Below are 14,260 nucleotides of genomic sequence, written 5' to 3'. Positions count from 1 at the left end.
TGTACTGTATGCGTAAAACTTGTACAAACGACCTGTGCGTAATCTTCCCACTGTCATTTAATTTGTGGCTGTGTCACATCATTTTTTTTTACACTGTCATTTAATTTGTAGCTGTGTAAAAAAAAAAAAAAAAAAAAAGTGTACATATTCTGCACTTACAAAGGCCGTTTTTCATCTTCTAAAATCTATCAGGAAATATTTTAAGGTATTGTTGCAGGTGGATCAGTTTGTATATAGTGGATCACTTGTGCTCCACAATCATTTCCCCTACAGGATTAAGCTGTACAATTCCTCGGCTGTATTTCTGCAATGATGACACCTTGATCATTTTCCACTGGTGAATCTGATTGTACATTTCCTTCTCTAACTTCCCAATATAATTCACCTAAAGAAACAGATATTAGTAGTTTTATGTGCTCGACGGTCATTTCTCTGTTTTGTGGAGCTTCCATTTAAACTGCTGTTACATAATGTGTGGCAGTTTTTGTCACGTCTTTTCACACTTAACGGGGAAAGCAGATTTTCTATCACCAAACTACACTGTTATATTGTGTTGTTTAAGTGTTCCATTTATTTTTTTTTTGAGCAGCGCAATAATGTCAGCACTGCCCACAGCATTACTGTCTAGGCTTGACAAAGGTGTGACAAAAACTATCTTGTCTTATATAATATTTTGTCTTTGTGTTAGGTGCCATGTCACAACTACAGCTGTTTGAAGAGGGCAGACAAGTCTTTGCCTTGACCAGGAGAATTTACAGATGGGTGGAATCATATTTGTGTGCGAGTACAATGAAGGCATTTCTCAAACAAATGACAAGCTTGCATCCGTTAAAACAATTTTATTAATTATTTACTGAAAATAAATTAATAAAAATATCATAAATTTTCTATATTTTTTTTTGTTTAGGATTCTGAAGCTGCTTAATATATAATTAGATTATACAAATAAATTAGTGTAAAAAGACAAAATCAGAAAGTCTCCCTATAATTTGCTGGGCACAGTGACTGGTTTCACTCTCAGGACGCCCTCCTGTGAACACGAGGCAGCCAGTACCCCGTCTCTTCTCCACAGCCGGCCTTGTACCAGTCCCCTGCTGCTCCCTGTAGGACACAAAATGGAAAAATAAATAAAATGGGAGCTTAAAGCAGGAACCAAAAGGGTCATCTATGAACAGGCTTTTGCCAAAAATGATCAAAACTGAGTATGGCATAAACACACAGTATTTATACTGCTTGAATAGTAATTAACTCAAAATGAAATATTATGAGCTGTAGTCCATAGTTATTAAAATGAAAACACAAAAACATTTCAAACTTGCAGTTTCTTGTGTGATGAGTCTAGAATATATAAAAATTTCACTCAAGTGAAAACTTATCTTCAATATTCTTGAAGAAGAACGCTGAACTTTTTCACGGTATTCAAATTTTTTGAGATGCACCTGTATGTATTTAATCAGTACACTGTGGTGTCATCATGTGTCTCATCATCAGTATTCAGCTTTAATAATGTGTCAGTTCTTGATGAACCTTGGTCCCACTGTCCACTGTGTAAGCGCTCTAAGTTTCTTCTTCTTTACTGCAACCTAATTTGATAAACACACCATGAGGAGTCCCAATGTCGCAACACTGGTGAGACAAACTGGACTTCTTTGTGTTGATAACTGTATCACAGGAGGACATAACATGATATATACATGTAACTACGTGCAGGTGCGCACATGTCCATTAGTTTTAAAGCCTTTTCTGCTATAGGTGGTTATTAGTCAGTTGTTTCCACTGTACTTACTCAAATGTCTAAAATTCAACCCACTCAGGATGTGATACTGAGGTTGGGTAAATAAAATTAAACTAAAAGTAAAAATTAAGTGAGCTAACTAAAAAAAGAAAAAAAAAAACTGAAACAAAGTAGAACTGAAATAAAAATGTCAGTTTGGTCCAAATTATCAGCACAATCATTCCGAGGAGGCGCTGCTGTAAATGGTTTTTGAGAGTGGGATGTGTGTGTGTGTGTGACTGTGTGTCAAGTGTTTTCGTTGTTCCATTCTATTGTTGTACTGCTGTCAAGTTCTTAAATCTTACCCTGGATAAATACTGCCTATTACATAACAAAGAAAAACTAAAACAAGTACTGAAAAAAATAAAAGCTAAACTGTCTTTAACAATCCTAACTGAAACAAGCAAAAACACCCTGAAACTAATTCACGCTCACTGAGAGAAATGCAAGGACTGCTTTGCAAACCAGTAAAAGCTGCAATTAATAAAGCAGGAAACACACTTAAATAAGCACTCTGTTTCAAAAGGTTCTACATTCCTTCTTGAGATGCGATCAACATACTGACCTGCCCATGGGCTCTCACACTCATACAGCATCCACTCGTCACTACGAAAAGTGCTGTGGAACCACATGGAGTGGTCGAGGGAGGCCGCGAACTTGGCCCTGTACTGTGGGTAAGGCAGCAGCGCTGTGCCCAGCAGAGCAAAGTCTGACACATAAGCAGCAACGCAGCAGTGCAACTTCATGTTACCTTCACCTGCATAAACACACAACAAATGCAACTTAGGATGTACCAGACATCTTACTATAATCTCAAGGACGGGGCAAAGACGACACTTTGTTTATGGCTAAAACTCTTCAATGTATGATGAATGCTATTCTGCATATGCATATAAGGCAGGGCGACAAAGATGTTTTACCAATATGTCCTCGCACTCGCCCCCAGAACAGCCGTCGTGGTTCTTCTGGAGCCTGTCTGTAAAACTGTGCTGGGTTAATCGGCTTTATCTCAATGGGGACCTCATTAGCCAGCAGCTTGTTCAAGCCTTTCCTTGCCTCCTCTGCCAGGTCAGGTTTACTGGAAAACAATCCATGGATACAGAGAGAAAACCCAATTATATGTTTGCTTTATTTATTTATTGTAAATGAAATTCTTTAGTAAAACATAACATTGCTGTTAGCAAAACTGTTCTATGCTAGACATTGTTTAAGCCTCAGGCTGGCTACATCTGAGCAGTTCCAATAAAATTAATCAGGTACTATAAAGTATCAATACCTCTATTCAGTCAATAGGACACATAGCCACATGGTGGCTAAACAGCACAGACATCCAACGTGCTTTCATCAAACATCAGAAGTTTTATATATCTTACAATTACATATTGTTTGCACATCTGTCTCTTGAGTTTTTGACTTTTCTCTTTTTGTGTGTCTACATCACAGAAACTACCAACTATCTTAGAACCCCCTTTTTTTTTTTTAGCTTATTCTTCTTCAGGATAGGCTGACTGGTGGCACAGAGATGCAGTGGTCAGCGCTGTCGCTGAGCCACAAGGAGGCCAGCTGGGGCATTTCTGTATGAGTGTGTGTTTTCCCTGTGCCTGCCTGGGTTCTTTCTTCCTCAACAAAACACTGAGAAATGGACCAACAGTCAAATCTAAGCCTTAATCAGCTGATATTTGTTGCAGGAGAAACAACACAAAGAGATCAAAATGAAATATACAGGTTTTAACTAGCGCTTCCTCTCAGCTTCCTACCTCACATTTGTAAACAAAGACCAAATGTACAGAAAAAATGGTGAAGCTGGAAAGAGGATTGTAAGCAAGTAAAAGACAACAACAACAACAATTCAAGTGACCTGCAATGGTTTACAAGACTAATCGGTCTGGCTTTGGAAGGTCATTCTGCCCGAGGAAGCCTCTAAGGTCTAAGGTCAGAGGCTACTTGTAAGGCTAAAATTGAAAGAAAATAGTGACTGGAAATGTTATGTTAAAATAATGTTATAAAGCACGGGGCACGTGCTTTCACTGGGATAGTCTAAAATTTTGCACATCTCCCTTCCAATTCCATCAATATATCACAAAATACATAACAACCAAACCATCTCCATCTTGTTGTTGCTGTTTGGCATCATTGCCACGCCATTTGGTAGGTTATCAGTGTGAAAGCAAACATAAAAAAAAGGCCTAAAGTAGTTTCAGAGGGTGTTCCAGTGTTATTTGTGTTATCCTTATAAATGGAAACTGACAAACTCAGAGGTACCTGAGATAACCGTGAATCAGCTCTTCCACAGTGAGGAGGTCTTCAGGCAGAGGGACATCTGGCATGGTGAACTGGTGCTGCAGGGGGCTGGGCTGCAACGTTTGGAAGGAGGCTTGGCAGATGAGTATGGGCTGCCCGTGCTGGATGGCCTTCACAGAGCGCACGGTGAAACTGCGGCCGTCTCTCGTGCGGTCCACCTGGTACAGCACGGGAACCTTTGGATCCCCTGGAAAACACCCAAACAGTAATTTGAAGCATTCTTATAACTAACTCAATAATTAAAACAGTTAGAAAAGGAGTTGAGACTATTTATATCACTATCTATGCTGGCTCTCTGTCTTTGCTCACTCCTAAATGGATTCTTATTAACGTCATTATTCACATCTGAGCTTCTCCTTAAAAAAAATAAATAAATAAAATCAGCACTGAATAAGTTCAGCTCATCTTACCTGCTCGGACAAAGTAGCAGTGCAGGGAGTGGGCGTACAGGCTGTCGCTGACAGACTTGGCAGCAGCCACCAGCGCCTGTCCAACTATCTGACCTCCAAACAGACGTTGAGTGCGGGGCACCCAGTGGTGCGTTCCCCTGCGGGCACAGAGGACACACTGTTGAAATAAAATCAGGCGAAAGCTAATAAAAGGTGAATCATATAGCTGTCTGCAGAGATACGTTTCTAATATTAAGCATTACCTTACTGTCACATACAGCATGGGCAAAATAACCGAGACAGCTGTGTAAGGCTTCCGTTACAGCGGAGAGAGCAGGTGAGTGGAGGCTGATCACCCACTGAGCTCCAGGAAAAACTTACCGGTACAAATCCACATCCAGCTGCTCCAGATTTAAAACGCTGGTGACGAGGACACTTTTCAGGTCCTGGTTATAGTCACAGCTCTCCGAGCTTTCATCTTCGGCTGATGTCAGTGCCTCATTACCTTCTCGATTATTGATTTTATTGATTGCATTGCTATTTGCTTGACTTCCGCTAACTTCCTTCTCCGCCATGTTTGCTTGGAGACTTCTTCTACACTTTATAAAAGAAAAAAGCGTGAAACGTTCATAAACGCCACCTAGCGTTGGGACCAAATACATGCATTTACTATTACCATTAAACTACGAACGATTATCAGCGAACGCATTCATTTAGCACTGTATAGATTACACATGAAAATATGCAAAAATATGCCGATATATGAAAAAAAAAATCTTTGGGCAGATGAAAGCAAGATTAACTTGTACTAAAATGATGGGAATAATGGGAACACTGGGTCACCAGTGTGTTTACTGGTGTGACTGCTGATAATAGAAGTAGCAGGATGAATTCTGAGGTGTACTCAGCTATACTCTTTTCTCATGCTCAGCAAAATGCTGTAAAACTGATTGGACGGTTCTTCACAGTTGACATGAATAACACACATTACTAGGATGTGTCTTTGTTAGGAGAACAGAAAGCAAATCCTCATAATGCCACTATAAGTTTTAAGGGAAGATATGTTTTTAGGTTATAATAGAGGCCATAGCTTGATTAAAGGTTTGGAAAAATGTCATTATGGTTAATTTAAGAGTGAGTGTCCAGGAAATGAAAGCAATATCGTATATCCTCTCGTCATGCAAACACGTCTGTGGTCACCCACATCCCTCCACTCCCATCCATTCAGCTCTCCATATGTGATGTTAAGTGTAATGAGATCTTGGTAAGTACATTGTTAAATAAATAACATTTAACATATATTAAAGTGCATCAAATCATAAAATACATTGGCCCTTTACCATCACTTATCCCAGTAGCTCCATCCAAATTCACATCTCAGTGTTATTTCTCACTCTTACATACCCTGTTCATCAGCTCCCAGCCAACACACCTGTCTCTGTTCCTCCTGCCTCCTCCCAGTCCCATCCTGCATCTATTACTCCAACTGTCCCATCAATCATACCTGTCTATTACAGTAGCCCCATTTAGAAAAGTACAATTATTACTCCCTATGTTGTGACAGTGTCCCCTCCAGTGTCAGTGGGTATCAATTTAAGATTATGCTTTTTTGTGTTCTGTAATTTTCCATAACTGAGCTGACATATAAAGGTATTAATCATCCTCTAATCTCAAACTACTTTCTGCCAATGACTGTGTAAAAGATGGAAGACATGGCTCCACTTCCTCCCTTTGTACAAAAGTGAAAACGTCCTCCTTATCGGGGCTGCCATCTTGCATTTTTAGAGCCAGAGTCTGTAGAAAACAGTCACTTGTTCAAACACACACCTGACATGTCTACTTGACAGAGGTGGGAAATAACAAAGTACAAATACTTCGTTGCTGCACTTAAGTAGAATGTTCGGGTATCTTTACTTGAGTATTTATTTTTCTGACTACTTTTGCTCCTACTCCCTCCTACGAATATCTGTACGCTCTACTTTTCACATTTTCAAAACAGGCTCATTACTTTAGGTTTAGGAAGAGAAGTTAAGAACAGAGGTTAGATTTAAAAGTAAGAAATGCTCAGTGACGTCTGATAAACTGGAAATTTAAAGCTCTCTTTTAATGTCCTCATTTATTAATCAGATATATGATGTGAAGTTTTTTGTTTTGTTTTTTAGCACTGTGAAACGTCCTACAAAGCAGACTGAGGTACACTAATTTTCTGTTTTTCAAAGGTTGCATGAAAATACTGCAGTTTAGTGCAGCATAAACAGGTTAGCTTGTTGTACTGTGCTGAGTTTACAGTAAAGCCAGTGGCGGTTTCTGATATGGGCGACATGGGCAGCCGCCCAGGGCGGCATTTCATCTAGGGCGGCATGACCGCCCCCCTCCCCCCAACGCATTGCGATCGCCGCAGCAACGCCTACCGCACTGCTCCACTTGTGGGGTAATGGGCGCCCTCTGCTTGCTGTGTATTGCATGTAGCTTTCTGCCATGGTCTGACAGGTTGTAACAGAAGGAAAGGGCAGGCGGGGGATTCTCTGTCTCGCTGTCACTGCTTCACTCGATCGTCACACACACAGCGCTGCCCCGCCCCCTTCTCCTCTCAGCCTGGGGTGCGAGTCGAGTGAAGCAGTGATGGCGTGAGAGTGAGACTGTCAGCCGGGTTCATTCATTCATGCCTGTACAGTTTGGGCCTGGTTACAGCCAACAGTAACCGCTGAATTATAAATAAAGGCGACTTTTGCTGGCAGTCTCTCGCCAAACCTTTCATCCTCACGGACACTGCCATATCAAGATTAACGCGAAGTGTATGTCCTAATATTGAAAAGTTTTGCGAGATCTCGCAAAAGTAACTCAGGATCTCGCAAAACTTTTGCGAGATATGCAAAACTGACTCTTTTTTTTTTTTTTTTCCTCCCAAGTTCCACAGAATGAATCTGTGCGTCTAATAAAATTAGATGCACACAACTGATAGAACACAAAGCCCATTTCATTTATAATACTGTAAATATGGTCATTAAATCACAGTATTTGTGTGAACCCGAATCCTGATAAAAAAAATAACACAAATACGAATCTAGACAGTTTGGACAAATGTTGGTGGATGGCGCAGTGTTGCCAGATTGGGCAGCTTGTGAACACATTGGGGTGGAATATTATATAGATATTTCTATATAATTATAAAATTATATAGATATATAATTTTAAAATAAAAACTTCCTAAAAACCTACCAAATATGGTGAAAAGCAGCCAAAATTTTAACAAGTTACCCAAAGCTTGTATATTTAAATATATATCACACCTGGTGCTATTAACATGAGTTTCAGTGGAGGGGATGCTCGCCCAGGGCGCCAAACAGGCTAGGACCGCCACTGAGTAAAGCTCTGTGGTGTTCATGGTCACGGTTAGGTTACATCATGTGTAGCAGAGATTCATTTGAATTTAAGCTGATGATGCTTTGATTCATTCACTGAATTCGTCGTCCCACAAGAAACGGGCCAAGAAGAAACAATTGACAGAAAATCTGGATAATCTTTACATTCATTAGAATACATTTCATCCTGGGCTGACAGGCACCTGCATTTACCTGGGATGAACCGCTTGAGCTCAAGACAAACCTGCAGAGATCACACAAGCTTAAAACTTACAACTGACCTTATTCACCACCCCAGATGCTGAGACTTTGGTCACAAAACCCTCAGCCACCATCCCAGGTGATGACCTGCCCCCGCCGCTCACCAATGCGGCCCCTAGCTTCCAGAACATCCAGCCATCCAGCGCAGGAAGATGGCCCCCCTGACGATCCACAACCGCACACTGCAAGCGTACCAACAGCTGGACCACCAAGTGCTTGATGACATGCTGAGGTCTGCTTGGCTCAAAGCTCAGGCCTCTTTCAATCAATGCAGAAACAAAGAAAACTCAATCTTTTTCATCACACGTCTTCATGATGTTATTCCTGGGTTTTCTGCACCTCACAGGTACCACAACGGACCGCATAAAACACAAGCTCGGGGAGAGACTGAATCGTCCCACAGTGACCTCGACTGAGGGTCAAGACGGCCGCCTTCACGTAGACGCGTCTCGTGGCTTTGACGAGCGTCCTCCTCATTTTGATGCTGATATTAAAGGCCAACCAAAGCCTAAAATACTTCAAGTCAACAGTTAGTTAATAAGTCTCTAAGCTGTAAATAATCAATTCATCTGTAACTCATTAATAATCTGTAAATAATCGATTCATCTTTAAATAAACTGTAAGTAACCTACAAGTAACTGATCGGCTTTTAGCTTTTTCTAAAGGAATTTACTGTCAGAAACATTTGAACGCCACTGATTTACTCCTCTGAGCTCACAGTCTGTGTCCAAGGCCTCCCACAGCCACACATAGCTGCACATCCACTCTCCACCTCCAGCGCACACTTCCCATCTACTGCCCCATCCTCTGCAGCACCTTTTCCCACAGTCTCTTTAGCCACCAAAATCATCTGCTCATAACATCAAGCTGCCTCCAGTGCCACACGGCTCCACCTAAATCATTTGCCACTCAACTGCAGCCGCCGCATCCACCTCAAGAGGTGGGCCGGACGCTACGTTAGCTAAACATGGGAAAACAAGTGCCAACACACACACCCCAAAAAAAAAAAAAAAAAAAACGCGGCAGGGTCCCTCCTCCCTCGATCCTCAGTAACCTCGGCTGCTGCCCCCCTGCTGGGTAGCGGCTGAGCGGTCCTTGCGTGGCTTTTCTCCGTGACCCGAGAGCCGATTCCTCGCCTCCCACTGCGGGGTCCGGCACGTCTACCACTAGCCCACCCAGCTACTCCCGAAAGAAGGGAGCTCAAAGTGCTATTTGAACGTTACATTCCACTTTTTGAAATTCAATCATTTCAAATGATTCACTTGGCATTATGTGGCTTCTCCTACACTTGCTTTTGATAACAGGCAACCCGGTCTCACGGCAGTTCGTGCAATAGTCACGAAATTTAATCTATTGATTCGTGCTCACGAACACGAATTCCCTCTTTTTGTTGTTACTCGGCACGACTTCTAACCTGCCTGAAACGGAGTGGGATAAAGTTCGTGCCTCTGAGCACGACTTCTAAGCTGCAGTATAAGCCGAATTTTTTTTTCTTGCCCCTGTACCCCCCCCCACCCTTTTCTATTTAACTGGAAGCTCAGAAGCTGAATTATGCCTTTAATTGCGATCCTTAACCACCACTTTTCCTTTTGACATGAATTTCACAGTTTGAGGGGTTTGGGCGCTCACAGATGGTGACAGCATGGAGAGACTGTGGTCCTTCCCCTGAAGAACTGCAGGAGTCACAGAGGAGATGAGTCCATCTCACTGTCTGGACTTGCTGACTGATGTTCTTCTGCACTGCAGGTGTAGCACAGCACTTACAGGCTGCTAACATCTGAATCCTTGAATAACACAGTAACCAAGCAATACCTGTTACTGTCGTCTAATAAGTGTGTAAATTTTTAATATTATTACCTGCTGCCCATTTAGAAGGAGAGTTGGGACTATAGTGATTATAGTTGGGACTGTTAGGATAATAACAGTGTTTTTATGCTTTTATTATTGAGTTGTTACCTTTCAAACATACATGAGGTCAAATTATAAAGTTCTGTATGAAGCAGGAGCTGTGAAAAAAATCCTTCTTGCATTATACACAATATGATATTAATAAAGTATGAAATCTTTAATAAAATATTAGAAAAATGTGCTCTTATGCTATTGATAATACTGTCAGTACAAAACAAATGCAGCAAATGCACTTTTATCTCCAAGTTTGTCAAATTGCTCATTAAATGCTCTTCTGTCAGATGCTGCCTGAGAGGACTGTGGACATCTATTTGTCTTGTTCTAATAAACCCAAATTCCAGGAACTCCTTCTTTACATCAGTACCAGTTACCTTAGCTGCAGGTAACTAGTGACTGTTGAGGCCTCAAATTAGGTGACATTATGTTGAGCATTTCTACCCCTGTCTAGCCAACACGTTACTGTTACACCAAACTCCAACCTCACTGTGGCCTGTGGTCCATTCTGTGCTAAAACTAATGTATTCATTTACATTTGTGCTGTTTTAAATAAAAGCAGTCAAGGCCACTGACCTTAACAGGTGGAATCAATCAGACCACCAACAGCAAAAACACTAAAGACAAAGCTCAACAACATGGGAAATAACATGAGCAATGCAGCTTTAGAGAGGGGAACAGGTAACATTTGTTTACACGTGTATTGTTTTAAATAAGGCTACACATGACTGTCAAGGCTACTGAACTTAGCAGGTGGAAATAAATTTAACAAAACTCATATTAAAGCTTGAGCCAAATTGTTTTATTTATTATTTTCTATAGTCCAATTAGGGGCCGACTTATGTTGTGTTTGGCCCAGGTTAATAATAATAACGAGAAAAATAACAATAACAATGAAAAGAATACAAAGAAAAATAACTAATAATAACTAACTGTCAAAACGACCCCCTATGAGCAAGCACTTGGCGACAGTGGGAAGAAAAAACTCCCTTTAAACAGGAAGAAACCTCCGGCAGAACCAGGCTCAGGGAGGGGCAGTCATCTGCCGCGACTGGTAAATATAAAGTAATTAACAGAACAAAAGTAGATAAAGAAGAAAAGAAATAAGTAAAGAAAGAAAGAAAAGGGAGCTCAAAGTCCAGGCCTCTTGGCACATGTTTAGTGCTTGAGCTGAGCGTGATTCTGCAGCCAGGGGTGCTGCTGAATCTGCTCCAAGGTTGCTCGCTGTTGTGGGTTTCGAGCTAAACAGCGCTTCAAAAAGTTCTGGCAGTCTGATTAGAGACAGGACAGAAAACAAAGCAAAGATCAGGATGGAAACTGCAGCAATCTTTTGGAACTTGTAAGCAAAATGTTTATACAGTGTCAGCACCAAAACACAGATATTTTACCAATGTCTCACCTTTGGGCAGGACTTTGTTAAAAGGTCTTTTCCTGCGTACGAAACTAGAGGTGCAAAATCGATGCACTCCATACAGCATTTCGTATAGCAGCGCGCCCAGCTGCCAGACTGTGGTGGGGATAGCCTCGTACTTGCCACGTGTGAAAAACTCTGGAGGGGCGTACGCTGAGGTTCCTGCAATGCACAGACAGAAAGGAAGGATGAGGAACAGGTTCAGACTGAAATCAAAATCATCAGAGCAATGGCTGAATGAAGAGCACAAGCCAGATGTCATACCAGAGAAGATGGATTGTGGCTCTTCCTGTACCCAGCAGCCACATCCAAAGTCTATGATCCGCACTCGCAGGTCACTGGAGGCGGTTTCGAGGAGCAGGTTTTCTGTCTTGAGATCCCGGTGGAAGACCCCTTTGCTGTGCATCATTAAGGCTGCGTCAACCAGCTGCTTCATGATGTTCTGAAACACAAAGAGAAGAGTCAGCAGTGAAGAAGGGACTGATTCCTGTCAGTGTGGCAACTATCAAACAAGCTCTGTGGAGCTTCTCTTGGCTGGACTATATACCTTAGCAACATGCTCCTCCAGGGGTCCACCATTGTTCTCCATGTAGCTGTGCAGGCTCACACATGGGACTGGTCTCTCCATGACCACAAGGATCTCCTCCTCTAGGTCACACCAGTCCAGTAATGAGATGGCTGGAGATGTGCCTACTGACAGTGGTCCACCGCCCACTTTCAGCATCAGGAGAACCTCCAGTGGGATCATGTGTGTCTTCCCATTTAAGACCTAAAGAAAAGAAAAGTGAATGAGTGCATGAGGTTTTCTGTCTGGTTTCCTCATAAACAGCAAAGGTACAGGAAGGTGAAACATTTTTAAATGTTTGAATCACTCACCACTTGTTCATACTCCACATCTTTTTTCGGGATGTGTTTGATCGCCACCTGCAGATCAGACAGGAGCATTTTGGTTAGTGCGGGGAATGGTGGCAACGTGCACGAGATATAAGAACATATGCGTTATACTCACTGGTAAGCTGTCCGACATCCTCCACCCAGCATAAACTGAGCCGAAGCCTCCTTCTCCGAGCTTGTGAAGCTCCTTGTACGTCGCCTCAAATCGAGCTACACAAACACAGATACATGTTTTACAGTTGTAAATGAGCTGGATCTTATAGAGTGTTTTTCTGCTCTACGTGAGCACTCAAAGCATTTTATACCACAATATTCCTGTCAGCTTCTGACTTCTTTGCACACAGCTTTATCTTGGAATGTATCTAATCCTACACGTTTGTGTCTGTGTATGTTAGCGCTTGCTAGAGTGATGTTAATACTCAGCATTTTGTGACAGTCATAAAAAGTGTCCATGATTACTGTTAGTGAAAGAAATTCAGTAAGGGTAAATGTGCCAAGTGTTGGTGGAAAACGGCTTAAAACCTGCAGGCTAACAGAGAATTTGCAAGCCTGACTAAACAGCACAAGCTTAAGCTCACTGTTAGTGTCTATCACACTTTCAGTTTACTGTACCTCTGTTTTGTGTGAATGGGAGGAATGCGCTCCCACTGTCAGGTATGGAGGCTGATGGAGTGCTGCAGCCTGGGGAGAGGTCACAGGCACGCTCCCTCTTTGTTGTCCTGGGAGTGTCTGAGGCCAGCAGCTTCTCAGCACTGTCCTGCTCCGTCCAGTTAGCCCCCCTGATGGCTTCACTGGAGTTTGTGTGGCTGGGTTCACACTTTAGCTGAGCAGGTCCAGAGGCACACCTCTGCCTTTTTCTGGGGGACTCTGCTATTGTGCTGGCCTTCCTCTTTTCTCCCAACCGGTGGCTGAGATGGATGGAGGTGCCACAGCTCTCTACAAATGAGATAAACCCAGTTACTATCAAGCTGCATGCACTGCAGTCATTAATTAGTTCTATCATTAAATTATGTCCAAAAAGTCTGGGTGATGTTCAGTGTCACCGACTTTTAATGTTCAACATTTTAAAAATCTAAAATAAATAAATCAATACAAAAATAAATGATCACCTGAATTTTGCTCAGAGGCCGCAGGATAACGTACGTTCATCGTCTCATAAACCATCTTTTTGGAAAGTAAATTTGCCAAAACTGCTGTAAATATGCGAGTATAATCCAGCTGGTCTGATCTCTGCGCAGTGACTGTGAAAGTGAACTGTTCTGTGTGGTGACTTTAGTGTCCAAGGTTCCATCCTGTGATGTCTCTTTATGACGGGCATTCTATGAGATTGAAGAACAAGCTGGACATTCCAAAGAGAGACCAACAATTACTCAAAATGTTTTTTTTTAATTAATCAGGCAGTCAAAAGATGAATGATGATCAGAGATGTTCCCTTTTCAAATGTATCACTGTGAACCCCCCATCACAGCACTATAAGAACTGAGCACATATAGAAATACTGTACATACAGTATACCAATAAGGTTTTCTCACTTTTATCAAATAAACCTTCTATTGTCCAGTCTACTAACTGTAAGCAATCATCAGCATTTTTATGGGAGATATTTCTGTACTTGCTGTCAGCAACAACTGCATATTTACACATCCCAGAATGTTAGCTTTCAATTCCCACCAACCTCAGTTATCTGGCCAACTGCCTGTGTTACACTACCTAACCATAGATTTGCATTACCATATCAACCAACATTTCAATCTTTTAACCCAGGATCCCCGTCTCCATGTGGACTCCAGCCCCTTTTCCCTCTCCTCATTTTCAACTTAAAAAAAAAAATAAAAAAATTATAATGAAGCAGCAGTCAGGCGTGGCATTTATGTGATCACAAAAGGTACGCCTCATTTTTCTGCTCTCCCTCCAATCTGTTCCTCCTTTCTTGTTTTCTTCTAAAGACATCCAACTACACTGTAAA

General features: G+C 41.8%; 2 protein-coding genes across 3 annotated transcripts; both read right to left on the bottom strand.

Annotated features, from left to right (window-relative positions):
• Positions 1-883: 883 nt before the first annotated feature.
• On the bottom strand, positions 884-5,063 carry acot8 (acyl-CoA thioesterase 8). Of its 2 annotated transcripts, none has more exons than XM_030729895.1 (6): positions 4,846-5,063; positions 4,486-4,622; positions 4,037-4,262; positions 2,695-2,852; positions 2,340-2,531; positions 884-1,101 (listed from the first exon to the last, which is right to left on the bottom strand). In XM_030729895.1, the coding sequence occupies exons 1-6, from the start codon at positions 5,037-5,039 to the stop codon at positions 983-985; spliced, it is 1,026 nt and encodes a 341-aa protein (XP_030585755.1). In that variant the 5' UTR covers positions 5,040-5,063; the 3' UTR covers positions 884-982. The 2 variants fall into 2 exon arrangements, with proteins under 2 accessions (XP_030585755.1, XP_030585756.1); XM_030729896.1 differs by lacking the exon at positions 4,846-5,063 and adding an exon at positions 4,728-4,799.
• A 6,064-nt stretch (positions 5,064-11,127) lies between these two features.
• Positions 11,128-13,521, bottom strand: LOC115780943 (serine/threonine-protein kinase pim-2-like). The gene is made up of 8 exons (XM_030730404.1): positions 13,404-13,521; positions 12,907-13,230; positions 12,410-12,504; positions 12,277-12,324; positions 11,948-12,169; positions 11,665-11,842; positions 11,389-11,562; positions 11,128-11,260 (listed from the first exon to the last, which is right to left on the bottom strand). Exons 1-8 carry the CDS (start codon positions 13,456-13,458, stop codon positions 11,148-11,150), a joined length of 1,209 nt encoding a protein of 402 aa, XP_030586264.1. The 5' UTR covers positions 13,459-13,521; the 3' UTR covers positions 11,128-11,147.
• Positions 13,522-14,260: the final 739 nt, after the last annotated feature.

Source organism: Archocentrus centrarchus, chromosome 5 (genome assembly GCF_007364275.1).
Source record: "Archocentrus centrarchus isolate MPI-CPG fArcCen1 chromosome 5, fArcCen1, whole genome shotgun sequence".
Taxonomy (NCBI): domain Eukaryota; kingdom Metazoa; phylum Chordata; class Actinopteri; order Cichliformes; family Cichlidae; genus Archocentrus; species Archocentrus centrarchus.
The sequence above is the reverse complement of the archived record's forward strand: the minus strand, read 5'-3'. Positions and strand labels throughout refer to the sequence as shown.

Excerpts from the sequence above, each read along its gene's own strand:
- LOC115780943 (XM_030730404.1), bottom strand. The coding sequence starts at position 13,458 with ATGGTTTATGAGACGATGAACGTACGTTATCCTGCGGCCTCTGAGCAA. Across the intron at positions 12,505-12,906 it reads CCCATTCACACAAAACAGAG|CTCGATTTGAGGCGACGTAC; the intron begins GTACAGTAAACT and ends GTGTTTGTGTAG. Across the intron at positions 11,563-11,664 it reads GCCACAATCCATCTTCTCTG|GAACCTCAGCGTACGCCCCT; the intron begins GTATGACATCTG and ends TGTGCATTGCAG.
- acot8 (XM_030729895.1), bottom strand. The coding sequence starts at position 5,039 with ATGGCGGAGAAGGAAGTTAGCGGAAGTCAAGCAAATAGCAATGCAATC. Across the intron at positions 2,853-4,036 it reads CTGATTCACGGTTATCTCAG|TAAACCTGACCTGGCAGAGG; the intron begins GTACCTCTGAGT and ends ATTGTTTTCCAG. Across the intron at positions 2,532-2,694 it reads GCGAGTGCGAGGACATATTG|GTGAAGGTAACATGAAGTTG; the intron begins GTAAAACATCTT and ends GTGTTTATGCAG.